This window comes from Monodelphis domestica, chromosome 8, assembly GCF_027887165.1.
Source record: "Monodelphis domestica isolate mMonDom1 chromosome 8, mMonDom1.pri, whole genome shotgun sequence".
Classification (NCBI taxonomy): domain Eukaryota; kingdom Metazoa; phylum Chordata; class Mammalia; order Didelphimorphia; family Didelphidae; genus Monodelphis; species Monodelphis domestica.
In genome coordinates, this window is record NC_077234.1 from 204,433,478 (window position 1) to 204,454,508 (window position 21,031).

Genomic DNA, 21,031 nt, shown 5'->3' on the forward strand with positions numbered 1-21,031 from the left:
CCATTCTAATCTATCCCCTACTCGACTGTCAAATTGATCTTTCAAAGGTCTAGGTTTCCTCCAAACAACCACAAAAGAAAAAAATCTCAAAACAGATCTTGGAGTGACAGAACCAATAGAAGACAGAAAGAAGCAGGTTTTCAGTCTAAGAAAACATAGAAGGGCAGCAGGAAGGACTTGTGTTGCTTGGGTAAGATCAGTGGAATTAGCAGTGTAAGGAGAGGCCTGGTACACACATTGGGGTAAAAGATGAGAGCAGTAGAATCAGTAGTATGAAGAGGAGCATAGTAATTATACATGTTGAGGAGCATAAGGAATGACTAGATTCAAGTACACCTTGGGAAACCCAGGGACAATACTCTCTCCACACCAGAAGTAGAGCTGAGCCTCAACATAAAGGCAATTTCATGAAAAAAGCCCTCCAAAATGAGTAAAAGAAAAAGAAAAGGCCCAACCCTGGAAAGCTATTTCAGCAAAGGGGAAGACAAAAAATGCAATCTCAGAAAAGGACAGAAGTGCCAAAAAAGGAAATGTGTTAACCTTCAAAGGAAAATGTGAAAGGATGTCAAGCTTAAAATGAACTTGTGGAAGAGCTCCAAAAGACATAAAAAGTAAATAATAAGATACTTAGAAGAAAAATTAGAATGGAAAAGGAAAAAAATATAAAGTCTTACAGAAAAACTTAGAGAAATAGAAAAAATAGAGCAAAAACTCATAGAAGAAAATTGATTCCTAAAAAATGAAACATGAAACCTCAAACAGGGGGGAAACCTCTCTTAAAAAAGGAAGCATAAAGCCTCAAAGAAGAAAATGACTCACTAAACATTAGAATTGGATAAATGGAAGCTAATGATTCCATTGGACAACAGGAAAGAGTAAAACAAATTCAAAAGAATGAAAAAATAGTAAAAAAAATTGAAATCTCTTACTGAAAAAACAACTGACCTAGAAAATAGATCCAGGAGAGATAGTCTAAGAATTACTGGACTGCCTGAAAACCATGATGGAAAAAAAAAAACTTTGACAATTAGCATCTAGTTCATTACCAACTATTTCTTAAGTATGGGATCTGGAATTAGGAAACCCAGAATTAATTACTATACAATCAGAACTATGACAGAAACCTCAGAGATTATTGCTATCTCTTTTCCCTGATCTCTCAGTGTAGTGGTCAATCAGTCAGTCAACAATCATTAAACTCTTACTAAGTACTAGGCACAAAATTATCAGGGAGAAATATTGCACAAAATTATCAGGGAGAACCAACCTGATATTCTAGAGCAAGAAGGGAAAATAGAAATCGAATGAATCCACCAATTGCTGCCTGAAGGAGATCACAAATTTACAGTACCAGGATTATACTAGACAAATCTCAGACCTTCCATGTCAAAGAAAAAAATACAGCAAATGACCAGAAAAGAAAGTTAGAACTATAATCAAGAAACCATCTACCCAGTGAAACTAAGCATAATACTCCAGGGGAATAAATACATACTTAATGAAATAGAAGACTTCCATACTTTTTTTAAACCCTTACCTTCCATCATGGAGTCAATACTGTGTATTGGCACCAAGGCAGAAGAGTGGTAAGGGTTAGGCAATGGGGGTCAAGTGAATTGTCCAGGGTCACACAGCTGGGAAGTGGCTGAGGCCAGATTTGAACCTAAGACCTCCCATCTCTAGGCCTGGTTCTCAATCCACTGAGCTACCCAGCTGCCCCCACTTCCAGACTTTACTTATGAAACATCAGAACCAAAAGGAAAATCTGATGATCAAATTTTACACTTAAGAGAAGCATAAAAAGATAAAAAGGAAAGAAAAAACTCAAGGTACTCAATGGGTTTTAAATGATCACGTTCCTTCATGGGAATGTGTTAACTAGAAAACTTAAGATATCTATGATGGAAGAGGTACTTAAGTTAATTAGGATACTTAAGGTAGTCAAAGGAAACAATGGGGTTAAACTGATTGGATGACTACATGAAAAGATAACTAAGCTTAGGATACTTATGGTATGGAAAATACTTAGGAACTTTATCACTATGAAGGCTGTGAATAGGAGTATACATAGAGAGCAGAGAGTAAGATAAGTATTATGGGGTAATATGCAAAACAAAACAAAATCAAGAGATTAGAAAGAGGAATACACTGGAAAAATTTGAGATTAAATTTGAGATTAAATTATCTCATATGAGGAGGCACATAAGAATCAATACAGTGGAGGGGAATATGGGAGAGTTGTGGTCAATGCTTGAACCTTACTTTCCTCAAAATTGGCAAAAAGCAAGAATAACATCTGCACTCAGTTAGTTATAGAAATCCATCTTACCATAAAAGGAAGTATGAAGGGCAGGGGAATGAGAAAATGGGGCAGAGTTGAAGGGTGTGGATAAAAAGGAAGGTAAACTCAGAGAGGCAGTAGTCAGAACAAAAAAAAATTTGTGAACAGGGAAAGGTTGAAAGGAGAAGAGGAAAAATTAGATGGAAATAAATGCAGTTAATAATTAGAACTGTGAATGTGAATGGAATAAACTCATCCACAGAATAGTAAAGACCAGAATCCCACAATGTGTTGTCTACAAGAAATACATTTAAAGCGGGGAGACACACATGTAGTAAAGGTAAAGGACTAGAACAAAATCTACTGTTCTTCAACCAAATTTTAAAAAGCCAGAGTAGCAACTATGATCTTGGACTTATTGTAATGGAGTACTCTTGCACTCTAAGAAATGACAAGATGGTCACTCTCTCTCACACACACACACACACACACACACACACACACACACACACAACCTGGAAAGACTTATATGAAATGATGCAAAATGAAGTGAGCAGAAACAGAAGAATATTTCAAGGATACAGGACAGCTCCAAGGTACTCATGATGAAAAAGACTACCCAACTGCAATAAAAGTCTGGAAGCAGATGGAAGCATGGCACAAGCTTCACAACATGATAAACAGAAATATGTATAATAACAAATGTAAAATCTATATCATAATACCTGTGGGGAAGGGATGGAGACCATATGGATCAAAAGATGTCAGAAAAAAATTATTGAAAACTCCAATGAACTCCAGCATCTCCCTGTTATCTTCAAGATTTAATATAACATCCTTTGATTTTGAAAGTCCTCGATTACCTAACCCAATATCTTTTAATCTTCTTATATCCTTTTACCCCATCTATTTTTTGATCCAGCAACACTGGATTTCTTGCAGCTTCTTGCACATAACATTCTTTATATCCCAAGTCTGGATAGCTTTTCTAGATGATTAGAATTCTCTCCATCCTCACCTCTGCCTTCAGGATTCCCTAGCTTCTTTCTAATCTCAACTAAAATCCTATCTTCTACCAGAAGCCTTTTCCAATCCTAAATCTTAGTGCCTTCCTTCAATATAATCTCCAATTTACTATAGGTATATTCTGTTTTTTACTTAGTTGTTTGTATTTTGTCTTTACCATTAGCCTTCAAGCTCCTTGAGATCAGGTACTGAGTTTCTGTTTGTTTTACTGAGTTTTTGCCTTTCTTTATATTTGACTGCATTTAGCACAGAACTGCACACATCAAAAATTCTAGTTGTCTTGATGATGTAGAAAGGGGTACAATGCAAAATGAACTGAAAGATAGAAAGTCAGGAATAAACTAGGTGAAGAAGGGCTTTAACAGTCAAATTGAAGACTTTATATTGCCTCCTGAAAGTAACAAAAAGTCACTGGAGTTGATTGGATGGTGGTTAAAATCATCAGACATACATATATTTTTTTCTTTTTTTTCCCATTTGAATTAGTTTATTTAGTCAATTTAGAACATTATTCCTTGGTTACAATAATCTCATGATTTCCCTCCCTCCCCTCCACCCTCCCTTCCTGCATCCCACAGGCAATTTCATTGGGAATTACATGTGTCCTTGACCAGAACCTATTTCCATGTTGTTGTTTGCACTAGTATGTGCATTTAGAGTCTACATCCCCAACCATGTATTCAAGCAGTTGTTTTTCTTGCGTGTTTTTACTCCCACAGTGTTTCCTTTGAATGTGAAAAGTGGTTTTTCTCATAGATTCCTCCAAGTTGTTCAGGGTCACTGCATTGCCACTAGTGGGAAGTCCATTACATTCGATTGTACTACAGTGTATCAGTCTCTGTGTACAATGTTTTCCTGGTTCTTCTCCCCTCACTCTGCATCAATTCCTGGATGTTGTTCCAGTTCCTATGGAATTCCTCCACTTCATTATTCCTTTGAGCACAATAGTATTCCATCACCAACATATACCACAATTTGTTCAGCCATTCCCCAATTGAAGGGCATCTCCTCATTTTCCAATTGTTTGCCACCACAAAGAGAGCAGCTATGAATATTCTTGTACAAGTCTTTTTCCTTATTATTTCTTTGGGGTACAAACCCAGCAGTGCTATGACTGGATCAAAGGGCAGACAGTCTTTTATTGCCCTTTGGACATAGTTCCAAATTGCCCTCCAAAATGGTTGGATCAATTCACAACCCCATGAGCAATGCATTAATGTCCTGACTTTGCCACATCCCCTCCAGCATTCATTACTCCTTTGCTGTCATGTTAGCCAATTTGCTAGGTGTGAGGTGGTACCTCAGAGTTGTTTTGATTTGCATCTCTCTGATTATAAGAGAAAGAGCACCTTTTTATGTGCTTATTAATAGTTTTGAGTTCTTTAACTGAAAATTGCCTATTTGTTTATCAATTGGAGAATGGCTTCATTTTTTTTTTTGTAAAATTGGTTTAGCTCTTTAAAAATTTGAGTAATTAGACCTTTGTCAGAGGTTTTTGTAATGAAGATTGTTTCCCAATTTGTTGCTTCCCTTCTAATTTTGGATGTATTAGTTTTGTTTATATAAAACCTTTTTAATTTGATGTAATCAAAATTATTGATTTTACATTTTGTGATTTTTTTCTAGATCTTGCTTGGTTGTAAAGTCTTTCATTTCCCAGACATCTGACAAGTATACTATTCTGTGTTCACCTAATTTGCTTATAGTTTCCTTCTTTATATTCAGGTCATTCACCCACTCTGAGTTTATCTTTGTGTAGGGTATGAGATGCTGATCCAAACCTAATCTCTCCCATGCTGTCTTCTAATTTTTCCAGCAGTTTTTATCAAATAGTAGATTTTGGTCCCCAAAACTAGGATCTTTGGGCTTATCATAGACTGTCTTACTGAGGTCATTTACCCCAAGTCTATTCCACTAATGCACCTATCTGTCTCTTAGCCAGTAGCAAATTGTTTTGATGACCACTGCTTTATAGTATAGTTTGAGATCTGGGACTGCAAGTCCTTCTTCCTTTGCATTTTTTTCATGATTTCCCTGGATATCTTTGATCTTTTGTTCTTCTAAATGAACTTTTTTATGTTCTTTTCTAATTCAGTTAAAAAGTTTTTTGGTAGTTCCTTGGGTATGGCACTAAATAAGTAAATTAATTTGGGCAAGATTGTCATTTTTATTATGTTAGCTCATCCTATCCATGAGCAATCAATGTTTTTCCAATTGTTTAGATCTAGTTTTAACTGTGTGGAGAGTGTTTTGTAGTTGTGTTCATATAGTTCCTGTGTTTGTCTCGGCAGATAGATTCCTAAGTATTTTATATTGTATAGGGTAATTTTAAATGGAATTTCTCTTTCTAATTCTTGCTGCTGAAATGGGTTGGAGATATTAAAATGCTGATGACTTAGGTGAGTTTATTTTGTATCCTGCAACTTTGCTAAAGTTGTTGATGATTTCCACTAGCTTTTTAGTTGATTCTCTTAGGATTCTTTAAGTAGACTGTCATATCATCCGCAAAGAGTGATAGCATGGTCTCTTCATTGCCAATTTTAATACCTTCAATTTCTTTTCCTTCTCTAGTTGCTACTGCTATCATTTCTAGTATAATGTCAAATAATTGAGGTGATAATGGGCATCCTTGTTTCACTCCTGATCTTATTGGGAAGGCTTCAAGTTCATCACCATTGCAGATGATGTTTGCTGATGGTTTTAGATATATACTGTTTATATTATTTTTAGGAAAGGCCCATCTATTCCTATACTTTCTAAGTGTTTTCAATAGGAATGGGTGTTGATGTGTATTGATGTTCTCACCCCTCCCACCATGAGCTTCTTTGTGACATATAAATTTATCCCCTTTTGTTTCTTTTAGTATTAACCTCTTTTTAAGCTCTAGTTGTGTATATATATATACATGTGTATGTATTTATTCATACATATATCTATATACCTATTTATGTCTTGTCATTCCATCCTATACATTTTGTCACTGTTCCCTCTAAGTGTAATTCTTCTAGCTGCCCAGGGGATAACAATTATTTTTTAAACACAAGATGCTTAATTTATTATTAGGAAAATACAGATAGGAAATAGAAAGGACGAAAGTGAGAGTAATCTTATAATAGCTTAAGATCCCAATCCTAACTAAAATTTTCTAGGAAACCCTAAATCTATCTGCCTTCATGGGCAGTTCCTTCTGCCAGATCCAGGCTTTCTAACCTTTTCTACTCTGACCATCTAATAATATACCCCGTAGATAATAACAATTTTTAAGAGTTACCAATGTCCTCTTTTCTTATAGGGATACATGTCATTTTAACTTATTGAGTCTCTTTAAAAAAGGTGGTTTTTTTGTTTTGTTTTTCTTTTTCCCTCTTTTTTAATTACCTTTTGATGATTCTCTTGAGTTGATGCTTGGGCATCAAATCTTCTGTTTATGTCTGTTCTTTTCTTCATAAATTCTTGGAATTCTTCTATTTTGTTGAATGGCCATACTTTCCCCTGTAAAAATATAGTCAGTTTTTCTGGGTAGTTGATTCTTGGTTGTAGACTTAGTTCCCTTGCTTTCCAGAATATCATATTCCATGCCTTTCTGTCCTTCAGTGTAGATGCAGCCAGATCCTGTGTTATCCTCACTGTGGTTCCATGGTATCTGAATGATTTCTTTTTGGCAGCTTGTAATATTTTTTCTTTTGTCTGATAGTTCTTGAATTGGCTATAACATTCCTGGGTGTTTTCAGTTGGGGATTAAGTACAGGAGGTGATCTGTGGATTCTTTAAATCTCCACTTTTCCTTCTTGTTCCAAAATATCAGGGCAGTTTTCTTGGATAATTTCCTATAGTATTATGTCCAGCCTTTTTCTTTTGTCATGGTCTTCTGGTAGATCAATGATTCTTAAATTGTCTCTCCTCAAACAATTTTCTAAATCTTCTGTTTTGTGAATGAGATACTTTGTATTTTCCTCAATTTTTTCATTCTTTTGGTTTTGTTTTATAGTGTCCTGCTGCCTTGTGAGGTCACTTAATTCTAGTTGTTGTATTCTAGTTCTTAAAGACTGGATTTCATCCCTGGCTTTTTGGTCATATTTCTCCTTCTGGTCTGATTTTCTTTTGTAAGAGTTAAAATGGTTGAAGGCTATAAACTGTAGTGAGTAAAAATAGTTGAAGACTTAAATTGTAGTAGATATAAGAGTGGGTGAGTAAATTGTGACCGTGGAAAATATGTTTTCACTACAGTGTCTTGTTTTAAATGAAATATAAGGTGGTCGCCAGGGAAATATTCCCAATTATGAATATACCCAATCAACTGGGTTTATAGAGACTTTAATTAATAATACAATGAGGAATTAAAGAAAGAAAGAGTAAGAAAGGAATAAGTATGAAGGGCCTTAAGCCAACATGGCCTAGACCTGAGTCTTAAGAGAGAGAGATCAGTCAGTCTTTTATCACTCACCACAAGATCTGTCCAAGCAAGGATTCTAGTGACACCAGGCCAGCATCATCTCAGCTGCCTTCACCAGCTCAATCCTCAATCTGAAATGTCCCTGAGAGAGTCTTGAGAGAGACCCGTCAAGGCAGCCTTTCCCAGCTGACTGTTTTCTCTCAGATTTCTCATCTCCTTTGGGCATTTTCTCCTTTGTCACCTCCCCTAAATTCTTACATCTACCAATCACAGTAGACGTTTTTCAAAGGACAGACCATTCTTAATTCACATTTTGTTATCACCTTCTTAATTCACATCTTGCTCTCACCTTTTCTGGGTAGAGTAAAACTTCAGAGTAATTCACATCAGGAAAGTTCTGAGTAAGTTTTCACCTCTTTGCACCTTGTAAGTTCACAAGTTGCTTGACCTTTATAGGTACTTAGCTTGAGAAAAATATGGGTTTAAGTACTTTTCATTGTTCAGAAAAGAGTTTACAACCTTATTTTCCCCTAGGGCAGACCCAAGTAGGTGAAGTAGAGTTCTCATATTCCCACTTTAAGTAGAGTTCACTGCACAAATGGGGAATGGTCTTAATCCCATCTTATAAAGTAGGGTCTGGGAAATTTTAAGGTTTACACTTTGGAGGTTATCTTTCATTCTCTTTACCTCATCTCTCATCTCCTTTGCCTCATCTTTCATCTTCTTTGCCTCATCTTTCATCTCCTTTGCCTCATTTTCAAGCTGGTTGATTTTAGCTTTCAAGACACTATTTTCTGTTTCCAGATAACTTATCTTAGTTTTTAAGTTCTTTTCCCAACTGTCTTCAGCCTCTCTTAATTGTGTTTTGAATTGCATTTTGAGTTCTTCTAAAGCCTGTATCTAATTCGCTGGGATTTCTGATTTATTGTTTGATGATCCCTCCTCCTCTGTTCCATTTGCTCTTTGTTCATTGCCTGTACAGAAGCTGTCAATTGTAATTTATTTTTTTCTGTTGTTTGCTCATATTTACCCCTCCTTTACTCCCTGTATTTGTCTGTGCTCTTGCTCCTCTCATGTTTTTGGTTTTGGGGTTTTCTGGCAGTCTCCCCTCTTGGAACTTTGTCAGGAGATCTCTCCATGCAGTCTGTGAGGGAGGGGTGTTGGAGTTTGAGCTTCCCTGTCCTCTTGAGGCTTTTGATTGGATTAAAGTCCAGAAGTCTGTGAGGGAGGGGTTTTGGAGCTTGGGCTTCCCTGACCTCTGAAGACTTTTAATGAGATTAAGTTCAGCTGGGTTGGGCTGGATGTGCTCTGAGGCCAAAACCTTCTGGAAGGCTGGAACAATATGGAGGATCTCCATCGCTGTGACCAGGCTGTCTGCTCTGTGCTCCCTCTCCAGCTCCTTCCCCACCACCTGTGTTCGGTGCTCTGAGCCTGGCACAGCCCGGCCCACAAGGTACACCTTCTAGACCAATGCCTTTGCCCACCCAGAGGTTCCCGCTGCCACTGGAGGCTTAGCACTCCAGGTGGGGGGTGGGAGTGGGGGAGGCTCCTGTGACCTTTCTTCCGCCTTCCCCTTAAATTCGAGTGTTTTTGAATTCCAGCTTTTGGGGGGTGTACCTTTTGAATTGAGTCCAGCAGGAGGGTTTCTTGGCTCTGTCTTGTTGTTAGGTTTGATTTTCAGCCCCCTAGGAGTATTTAGTTTGTAATTGGTAAGGAAGGGTATTCAGAGGTCTGAACTTTTTTTGCTTCTATGCCACTATCTTGACTCCCAGACATACACTTTTGAAAGATCCTTTTTGGTAGATGAGTGAAAGATGGAATAAATGGGGAATAGGCTTGAACTGGCAGACCCACAAGCAGGCTATTGAAATCATCTGATTATGAAGTGATTAATGCCCTATACCAGGATGCTGGCAGCATCAGAGGAGAAAAGGGGGCATATATGTGATATTGCAAAGGTGGAATCAAGAAGCTTTAATTACAGGTTAGGTACAGGGATGAGAGAGAGTGAAAAGCTGAGGCCACATGTCCTCCATCTCTGCATTGCTATGAATCTGATTCCCTCAGAGGTCTAGAATTACAGCTTGATTTTCTCAGGCTGTGGATACAATGCCCCCTGACTAATCAGTGTCCCAAATAGCCCAGGCCACACTTACTTGGCATGCCTCTACTTGTATTTGGGCTGAAGTGTGAGGAATAAGAAGAGGCAAATGAAGACAAATCTTTCTGTCATGAAACCGAAGCAAATAGCCTCTTTTACAGAAGAAACATGAACTGACATCTGTATCCCCCAAGAAAATGTATAAAGTTCCCTAGAGAGGGGACTGTAAGCTTAATTTGATTCCTCAAAAAGACAGCAAGACTCTGGACCTTCAGAACACAAAGATAAACAATGACATGGGTGCTGATGCTAGGTAGCTTATAGTCTAGGACAAGGAGGGAATATGTTGTATACAACAGGTCATTATAATCCAAGGGAGAATGGAAGGGTACTCTTCATACTCAGATAATTATAATACAAAGCAGGGGATGGTGGGAGGAAAGGAAATATCCAGCCAAGGAATAGTAGGCATAAAGTTCTTCATAGATAGTTCAGTGTGTGAGTCTGAGCCTGGGAACCTGGCTAACTGGAAAGATGGTAGTACCCTTACCAGACATGGGAAAGTTTTAAAAAATGGACATGTTTTGTGGGGAAGGTTCTAAACACTATTTGGGAGATCATAGCAGAAATGTACAGCACACAATTAGAGATGCAAATTGTTGTCACTGATCAATCCTTTCAGTCATGTCTAACTCTTTGTAACTCCATTTGGGTCTTTTTTGGCAAAGATACTTTAGTGGTTTGCCATTCCCTTCTCCAGTTTACTTTTGTTGTTGTGAAGTCGTTGTTTAGCCATTTCTGACTCTTCTCTAAGACCCCATTTGGGGTTTTCTTAGCAAAGATACTAGAATGTTTCGCTATTTACTTCTCCAGTTCATTTTACAGATGGGACAAATGGTGTTAGGTGACTTCCCCAGGGTCACACAGCTAGTAAACAAAACATTAAACCTGCAAAAAAATAAAATATTAAGCCATGATAATGATTAAATATTAAAGTATTTCCATCCTTTTCCAGGTCAAGGCTAAGTATATTTCTAGGGTGAGGCACACAAATAAAATTTATTTCTAGAGTTTCTCATAAAAAGCTACACACTATGAATGCTTCAGAAATCTGTCTCACTTCAGCCCTGTGTTTGATCAATGTTGCCTCTCACTAGAATCATGGTGGGCCAGCCACTAAACAACACAAATGCATGGTTTCTGGAAAGAAGGGTTTGACTTAATTGTGAAATTGGTGCAGTGGGCTTCCTGTGTCCAGGATTCCCATAGGTTCTATTCCTCGAGGAGCTAGCTGGGTAACTGGTCACCCCATTCCTGACTACACTCCAGGCGATGATGAGCTTGTAATCCAATCAGCTTGCTACACATTTGATTTCATAGGGCTCATTCCCCATGTGAGGACTCATCATCTGAGCTGCAGAGAGTGATCACCATGGAGACCAGAAACCTGTCTGAATCCCAGCGAAGTTCCTTCACAAGCCAGGGACCAGCCAGGTAACAAAGGGAACAATATTGCTTACCCCATCAAGAGGACATGAACAAAGGGCAACATGGGAAGAAAAGGGTGGTAGGGAAGGGTGAGGAGTTAGAATTCTACCTGGGACTGATTTTAGTGTGGCCCAAATGTTCCAAGGTCTAAGCTGAATTTCTGTAGTAGAAAGGAACTGCTTTAGAGTAACAGCTTGGCCTTGGAAGCAATTATAGTCAGTAAACTTGATTGGAACAGAACTCATTCCCCTGCTAGTAATAAAAATCAGACTTGGTATAGATCACCAATGGGTAACAATGGAGCCATGAAGGAGGAAAATATGGGACAAAATTAATTGACCAGAGGATGGATGGCTAAGCTATCTAAAATAAAGACATGCCTTTGGGGAGGATTACATTATACATTTCTAGAAGCCATACTACAAGACAAGACCAAAAACTTTGCAAAGACCATTAAGCTAGAAAAGTTGGGGTCCATTCCTAGTGTCTGTGTGGCCTCTTATAGATATCATTCTCCCCACCCTTTACCCCCATGAAAGCATTAGAAATCTATTGAGTATTTTGTGGTTCCTCATTGTTCTTGTTGATTATTATCAATTTATACTATTTCAAGTGAGGCACAGGAGAGGGAGGGTGGTCTTAGACCCAGGAAGATCTAGGTTCAAGTCTCACCTCTGACACATATTACTGGAGTGACTCTGGGTGAGTCATTTTCCTTCTTAGTGCCCCAGACAACTCTTTAGATCTATAAATTGTAGCAAAGGTGCTGACCTGTATGGATAGAGGCACTCTCCTCACTAGGAATTCCTTATGCCAGTGAAATCACAGGTCTAGTCCCAAAGCTAAATACTACTTCATAGTGATGAAAGATTTGCTTTCACATTATCTCATTTGATCTTCATGGCATCTCTATGAGACAGACAGCACATATATTATCTCCATTTTAGAGATGAGTAAATTGAGACCCACAAGGTTAAGTGATTTGCCCAAAGTCACACAGGTAATGAGTGTCAGAAATAGGATCTGAAATGACAGAAACATGACTCAAACCCAGACCTTCTGACTTCAGATCCTATACTTTTTTCACTCTTACTTCTGCCAATGCTGTCTAATCCATGAGCTATGGCTTGAAACATTGAGAAGAAATTTATTGAAAGAAGTAGAGTTGATGAGGCCAAAAATCTCAACATTATTCAGTGCTCAGTAATACCAAGCCAATCTTCATTTTCGCACTACAAATATTTTCTTTTTTCTCCACTACAAAAGTCTGATCTTAAAGACTTTTGACAAAAATGCTAAAATTCTAACAGTCAGAGCAACTAGTAGCTCATGGAGAGGAATAGCCAGACTTTGAGATGGGAGGTCCTGGGTTCAAATCTGACCTCAGACACTTCTCTCTCATGTGACCTTGGGCAAGTCATTTAATCTCCATTGCCTAGCCCTTCTGTCTTGGAACCAATAGTATCGATTATAAGACAGAAGATATGGGTTTAAAGAAATTCTAGGAGTCCTAGGAATTCAGATTTCCTGCAAATCTATTTTTTTCTTTAACATCAAATATTCTTTCCCAACATCACCAAAACAGCATTCATATCACCTTAAATACCAATTTGGAGATCCTGGAATTCTAGGAAATTGCTGAAAAGATTTTTCATGAAAATAAAACCCAGCCTTGTAGATCAGTGGTAATATTCTTAGAGAAGCTCTAGATTATCATGCCCATCTCCTTCATTTAGTTCTAATTCCCTTCATTTAATCAAGAAGCATTGATTAAGTCCCTAATGTGTGGCCAGACCTGTGTTGGGCCCTAGGAATACAAAAAGAAAATAGCTTCTGTCTGCCCTCAAGAAGTTCATGTTCCTTTCTCTCCATACACACAGCTTTTATCAGTCAATTGTTTTAGTCCTAGTCCAACTTTGCATGACCTCATTTGAAGTTTTCTTAGCAGATACTAAAGTGGTTTACCATTTCCTTCTCCAGCTTATTTTACAGGTGAGGAAACTGAGGCAAACAAGGTTAAATATTTTGCCCATGATCACCCAGCTAGTAAATGTCTGAGGCTGGATTTGAGCTCATAAAGATGAGTCTCTCTGACTCCCAGTCCAACACTCTATCCACTGTGCCACCTAGCAGCCCCAAAGGGGTCTGCTAGATACTAACATTCAGTCCAGAGTAGGCATCCTATCTGTCTGAAGATAGATAACTTCATCTGTGAACTCTGTAGAGGTAAGTTTTAGCTGCTGTTGCTGAATTAGTAAAAATAACTAAGATTTAATGTCTACAAAAACCATAGTCTCTAGACAATGGCCTGGTAGGCATGAAAACCGAAACTTTTTTGACCAGGCATCTGCAGAATCCAGTGTCCTAGAAAGGATAAAAAAGTCAGATATACTACCGGAGAATCCCCAGCAAATCTGGTGTTGATTAAAGTGCAAGATAGTCTAAAGATTCTCTCGGCTTTTATGGTCAGTGTTAGTGATGCTGGAATGCTATGCTCCACTCTGATGGATGGCACCTCCATAACTTACATGTGATTTGACTGAAATTAGTTGTTCCCTAATAGCTGGAGATGTTGTGGCCACCAGAAGAGAGCTCAGACCAACTCAATGTTGCACACCAGAGTTTAAGGAGGAGATGCTATCAACAAGATAAGCCACTACCCTCTGCTTGACCAATTCTTGAAATATCAAATTTAGAAACCTTTGTAATAACCTGGTATTTGTATAGGCTGAGCTGGGTCTGGGATTCTCCATTCTTTAAATTGTTTTATTTGAAAAGTTGCATCCCTTTCATTATGTCAATTTCGTGCCTATCACCATTTCCCCCCAGTCCTACCAACAGGTCTATCAACTTAGGTGTTGCTCTTCACTATTTTACTTGTATCTGACTCTTTACGACCCCATTTGGGGTTTTCTTAGTAGAGATACTGGAGTGGCTTGCCATTTCCTTCTCTGGCTCATTCTGCAGATGAGGCAAAGAGAATTAAGTGACTTGCTCAGGGTCATACAGCTAGTAAGTGTATGAGGCTAGATTTGAATTCAGGAATATGAGTCTTCCTGACTCCAGGCCCAGTGCTCTATCCAATGCACCATCTAGCTATTCTTACCAGGTTGGGCATTGTGGTACAATTAAAAAGATCATTAGCTTTGGAGTCAGAGGACCTGGGTTTAAATCCCATTTCTGATGGGAGTCCCTCCTGCCTATATGATTTTGGGCAAGTCACTTAACCTATCTGACCTCAGTTTCCTCATCTAGAAAATGAATGGGCTGGACTAGATGGTCTCTGAGTTCCCTTCTAATGCTAGACATATGACCAAGGAGATTATTCTTAGATGAGGACAGTACCTAGGACTCCGTAGTTACAATGGAATAATAAAGAATTCTCCACTCTTGTTAATAAATAGCATTGACCCTCTGTCAAAGTAGATAAAAGGCAACACAAATCTGTCATTTTGGCTTTTTCCAAGACTCCTGTTGAGCTATCATCTCTGACCTAGTCAATGAATAGATCTGGACAGTCAGAATTAGGTTACTCAGAACTCTAGGATCTAGCACTTGAGCCATAACTAATGATATAATTCTTTTAGTAGAATGTATGCTCCTTGAGGGCAGGGACTATCTCACTTTGTATCATGTGACAATTACACATGATACCAAAAAAAGTGAGTTCCTGCCCTCAAGGAGCATACATTCTACTAAAAGAATCATATTAGGGAACAGTTAGAGGGCTCTGTGGAATGATAGCCAGACCTAGAGCTGTGAGGTCTTGGGTTCAAATATGACCTTGGACACTTCCTAGCTGTGTGACTCTGGGAAAGTCACTTAACCCCCATTGCCTAGCCCTTACCACTCTTCTGCCTTGGAAGCAACACACATTATTGATTCTAAGATGGAAGATGAGGGTTTAAAAAATAAACCAAAATTGAATTAAAAATCATATTTATAATAATAAGTGGCAAAGCTGGAAATAGAACTCATGTTATCTGATTCTAAAGCCAGAACTCCCCTGCACTCTATTGCCTGTTATCATCCATTGGGTATTATTACCCAATATGGTAGGTGGTGGTCCAGTAGGCAGCAACTCCATTAGGTTTGATGCATCAAAATCTACTTTTTAGCTCAAGGTATGGAAAACTCAAGAGTAAATGTCAGTTATGTTGGGAGCTCCCAAGACCCAGTTTCATGCTGGAAATTAATTAAAATTTGGCAATTATGTGAACTGAAGGCCAGAAAACAGTCCATAAGTCAACAGATATTCATTATGTATCTACTATGTGCCAGGCACTGTGCTAGCGCTGGTGATACCAAGATAACAATGAACAATCCCTGTCCTCAGAGAGTCTACATGAGGAGCTTTTTTTTATTTCCACAAATAGAGTTTGTTTGTTTGTTTGTTTGTTTGTTTGTTTGTTTGTTTGTTTTATGGCTCCTCTAATATCCTATTTCATCAACACTTAAACTCCCTAGACTCCAACTCCTGCCAATATTTGGGAGCTATGGACATCCTTAGGGCAATGCAGGTATCTTGGACATGGGCTACACCACTGGAAATTAACACAAATCCAACCCACTGGTGGTTTGGGGTGAAGTTAAAGAGTAGATAGAATTTACAAAATCTATTTGCTCTGGTCTGACCTTTCTGCAATCTGCTATGATGAAGCCCATAGTGCCTCTTAATAGAATGCTCGTTAAGCTACTTAATAGTAACAACAATAGCAAAATCAGTAACAATAACAGCTTACATTCACAACATTCCACTTCAAAGTTTATAAAGCTTTTTACATCCAGTTCTCTCATTTGAACCTCATCATCACCCTGTGAAATAGGCAGTGCAAGAATTTTACAGATGTGGAAATAGAAACTGTAAAGGCATTGAGGAATTTGCCATTATCACACGTCTAATAAGTGTCAGAGCCTGAACTTGAATAACAAGTCTTCAGACTCCAAGTCTCAGGTCTTTTCCCCAATATCACTGGGTGGTTGGCCACCTGAAGGTACCCAGAAGCAGAATAAGACTAAAAGCATGTTCCATTGGCAAGAACAATGCTACCTAATTTGCTGCTGGCAAGCTTGTTGTCTGGCTTTCTCATCACTGATATATGAGACAGAAGGATGTGATGTGGTCAAAACAGGCAATCCTTACAGCCAGTCTTTCCTGGAAATCTGCTTCTTTTCCCAAAAGTAGTGTCTTCCACCATTATTCACAACTAGTCATTATTGATATCCAAGATGGCGTGGAAATGGTGGAGATCATTGCACTGGATTATCCTTTCTCTTACTCCTTCAAAAATGAGAACCTCTTATTAAAAATTACTTGAGCCTCACCATGTTTAGCTCTGTCACCCAACTGAGTGGTATGGCATAGTGGCTGTTAGCCTAGGAACTAGGAAGCAGAAATTCTAATCCCAGCTCTACCATGTGTGGCTATTTAAGCACCCCATCAGTTCAAAGAACTTCAAAGTAGTCCTTGTTGCACAGGTAGAATCAATAGAGCAGAAAGCCCAAGAAAAGTCAAAGACAAGAGTCCAGAAAGGGAATGATGGGGTCCCCTGGTCCTAGAGATAGGGCTTTAGACTACCTGAATAAAAAAGCAGAGAAGGAGCCCTATTGCTGGGTCACAGGAGCCCACATGAGTCTGCCTAGAAAAAGACAAGAGTTGGGTATTTTGTTTGGAACTTATGTGCATAAGGGGTTTTTCATGATCTGTAGTGTTTTTACTGACTTAAAACTTAAAAAAATAAGAAGAGAAAAAGGAAAAAAATAAATAAAACTAGGCCTGGGAGGTCGGGGTAGGAGAAAAGGTGGGAAAGGAGCAGGATTGAGAGGTTTCCACACCCTCTCCATGCCTTCGGCTAAGCTGAGGGGGAGGCATTTTATGAGCGAAGGCGATGCTGGCATCAATATATTTATATGAAATAAATGCAAGGTAAATTCTTTGAAGGGTAAAAGCAGTAGTCATTGAAGGGGAAGAACAGGAAAGAGCATGCCAAGAAGATAGCAGTTGAGCAGAGTTTAAAAAGCAATGAGAGGGGCAGCAAGGTGGCTCAGTGGATTGCAAGCCAGGGCTAAAGAAGGGAGGTCCTGGGCTCAAAACTGGCTTCAGACACTTCCTAGTTATATGACCCGGGCAAGTCACCTAACCCCGATTGTGAAGCCCCTGCCAGTCTTCTGTCTTGGATCTAATTCATGGTATTGATTCTAAGATGAAAGATAAGGGTTTAAAAATATTTTAAGCATTGAGAGATTCTAAAAGGTAAGGGTAAGGAAGGAGTGTATGGGGTAGGGGGGCAAAGGAACAGAGAGGGGAGATGAGGTTTTGAGTTTAGAGTCCAAGAAACACCAAAACTACCAATTTACTCAGACTATAAAATTTCAAGAGGATTAATTTATAATAAGTTTGGAAAGGTCAACTAAAACCAGATTGTGAAGGACTTTGAAAGTCAAACAGAGGAACTTATATTTAATCCTAAAGGATTACACTGGAGTATAAAGTATATTCTTAAAATTAAAAAAAAAAACCCTCACCTTCCATCTGGAAGTAACTGGAAGTACTGGAATAAAAGGAGTAATATGGTCAGTAAACTGGAGCAGCATTGAAAAAAGGAAAACCACCTGAGCAGCTCTTTGGAAATGGATTAGAAAAGGAAAACAAGGTGAATAGGAAAGGAAACTGAACCACAGATATTATGGAGGGAAAAAGATAAGACTTGGCATCTGACTGGTTCTGTGGGCTAGGGTTAGACATCAAAGACAAAGCCAAGACTGCAAACCTTGGCAGGTCCTCGTCTAGTTAGTTAGTAAAGAAGTCTGGGAATGGCCAGAGCAGTTGGCACCAGTCACTTCTAGAACCAAGTACAAAGGTCTCTTTCACTTCACAACTTTCTCCATCATGGTTCCCATATATTGCTAGTCGGCATAAGAAATGAAGTGGGAATTTTGGGGGAGTTTTGCAGAAGCTTCAGATAACAAGCAATGGCTAGCAGATTGCCCAGAAAGAGTCTGGAAACTCAGAAATGCATATTTAAGTCAAAAAGTACAATAAGGTACTGTGAAATATTCCATAAAAGAAAAAATAGAAATTCAAAAGTCTTCTCTAGTACGAAGGGATGCCCCCAAAATTTTATATGGATTTCCCAGATCATAGGGGAGTTGTTCTCCTTACCGCCACTCCCTCCCTCACCACACCCTCCAATGTGCAAGGAGTAAGTGTACTCTTCCCAGTGTCCCTCCAGTTTGTCCTGGTTCCATTGTGTCTTCAGCCCTGAGGTCTCCAGAGCCCCCTGCTGGGAAGTGAGTAGAATAGCCAACAATTCTGACATGAATACTTAAGACAAAGACTGGGTAGTCAGGAATGTGCTGTTTGGTAAATGTTTAACAACTGGTTCACTAGGAAAAAAAAATACTCATGCCACTTTTCTCCCTTGAATCTGTATTATCAACATTTTCTACTTCACTGTCTTATTTCTAGACAGTCAACAAAATCAAGCCCAGATTGTTGGCATTTATCAGTTTCTGAGATTTAGATGCTGAGAATTTGACCAATGGATCCTGTATCGACCAGAGTCTATACCCATGTCAAAGTGAGGGTAAATTGTAAAATTGTCCCTAAACGTTTCTTTAAAATCTGCTCAAGATTTTCTCCTCTTTTCAATACCATGTCCTCAAACATTGTTGTAAGTATTGGTTTGGTTTGGTTTTTAATAGAGCTCTGCCTTTGCTCTCTGTTCCCAAAGGACAGTAAGAAGGAAAACCGGTTGATTAGTCATTTGATTAATTATGCCTCCAGCTGAAGCTTGGCTCTTCAGACCACAGGTACCATTGCTCAGTCAGTGGCCATATACCCTCAAAAACAAGTGAAGGATGAAGAAAACAGCCCCTTGTATTGAGTTGGCTGAACTTGCCACCTTAAACCAATAAATGAAGAAATATTCCTTATAAACATTACACTCACTCTCCTTTGCATTCTGTACTTCATTCTATCTATGGGGGCCATGATAAACTGGACATAGATGAATAACAACAACATTATAAAGCTTTGGCTTGGACCAAAAGACACACTTGGTCCACTGGTGTTCATGTTCCAGTCTGTGTTGCCTTTGGCTGCCCAGGGCTGCTAAGCAAGCCACCTTCATAAAATGATACTTTCCCTGAATCAGCTTGGTGGTGCAATGGATAGGGTGCTGGATCTGGAGCCAGGAAGTGAGTATTAGATACTTCCTAACTGTGTGGCCCTGGTCATGACACTTAACTTCAGTCTGCCTTGGTTTTCTTCATTATAAACTGGAGGTGATAATAATTGCACCTATCTCCCAAGTTGTGAGGATCAAATGAGATCACATTTTAAAGCATTTAGCACAATGCCTGGTCCTTAGTAGGTGTTTAATAAAGGCTTGCTACCTTCCTATCACCACCACCACATCTTTGGAGGCATTGCTCTCAAATTCTAACCATGTGGTCCCACCTCACCCCTTTCCTCCTTAATGGTGTCTCCTGGATTATAGATGAAGACACTGGGACCAAGAGAAATGAAAGGACTTGTCAGAGGAAAGGAAGATTTTTGGAAAGATGTTGCAAAGATGAAATTGGAAGATTTGGCAATAGATTGACTATGGAGGGTGAGAGTGAGTGAGGAATCCAGGATGACTGACCCTGAGGGACTTGAGAGGATGGTGTTGCCCTATACAGTAATAGGAAAAGGGGACGGGATTTAGGGGGAAAGATCACGGTTCTGTTTTGGATATATTCAGTTTAAGAGGTCTATTGCACATTGGATTTGAGATGTCAGAAAAGCAATTGGAGATGTGAGATTGGAAGTCGGCAGAGTTTGGGGCAGGAAAGGTAGCTTTGAGAATCATCACTTGCCCACTCATGGCCTGTGAGTCTAGAATTGAAGTCAAATATTCTAAATCCTTGGAAGCAGTTTAATACAATGGGGCAAGGGTTCTGAAGCCCAGAAGATCTGGGTTCAAATATTGCCACAGATGCTTGCTCATTCTATGGCCGTGGACAAATTAATTAATGTTCTCGTGTCTCAGGTTTCTCATTGAATTGAATTGAATTTCTCATGAAATGAAGGGGTTGGACTTAAACTCTGATGTCACATTCGACTCTAGATCTGTGGATGTTCTTTTTTAACCCATCACCCTTTTCTTCTTTCTATACAGGTTGTCACGACTCATTATTTCCCTTAGAGCATGGGCTGCAAGACATATGCATCATCAAGACCAAAGACCAGATTCCTTTCTGGAGCGTTTCCGAGGGGCAGAACTCAAAGAGTTATCTAGCCGAGAAAGCTATGCTCAGTCCAACGTGGGCATCCAAGAGATGTCGGACAGAGAGAGAAGGTAAGACACCTTCTAAAAACAATGGAAGGGGAGAATTCAGAGCAGGGTATTTTTTTTTCTTTTTTTGGCTCATTAGATCAATCCATCAATCAACCAACACTTATTAAATGTCTGCCATGTGCCAGGCACTGTGCTAAATGTTGAGGATGTACAAAGAAGAAAAAGACAATCCCTGCCCTTGAGAAATCTACAACATAATGGGGGAGACACTAAGCAAGCATGTACATGGTATACAAAGCAAACTATAAATAATATACACAGTAAATAATTAACTGTAATTATTATGCAATTAACTATAAATAAATAATTAGAATTGAGGGGTTGAGGAAAGCTAATAATAAAAGACTGAATTTTAGTTGATAGTTAAAGGAAGCCAGGAAGGTCAATAATTGGAGAGG

The 21,031-nt window shown here is 38.9% G+C and overlaps 1 protein-coding gene across 6 annotated transcripts in view; it reads left to right on the forward strand.

Annotated features, from left to right (window-relative positions):
• The window catches only part of CNGA3 (cyclic nucleotide gated channel subunit alpha 3), a 102,314-nt gene that overhangs the window by 64,469 nt on the left and 16,814 nt on the right, over positions 1-21,031 (forward strand). For 5 of the 6 annotated variants that reach the window (XM_056808183.1, XM_016424836.2, XM_007501068.3 and 2 more), the window contains exons 3-4: positions 11,182-11,295; positions 20,454-20,633. In XM_056808183.1, coding sequence (XP_056664161.1) covers positions 11,182-11,295; positions 20,454-20,633 — 294 coding nt within the window. The remainder of the gene's footprint in view (positions 1-11,181; positions 11,296-20,453; positions 20,634-21,031) is intronic. The other variant, XM_056808185.1, reaches the window with a different exon arrangement.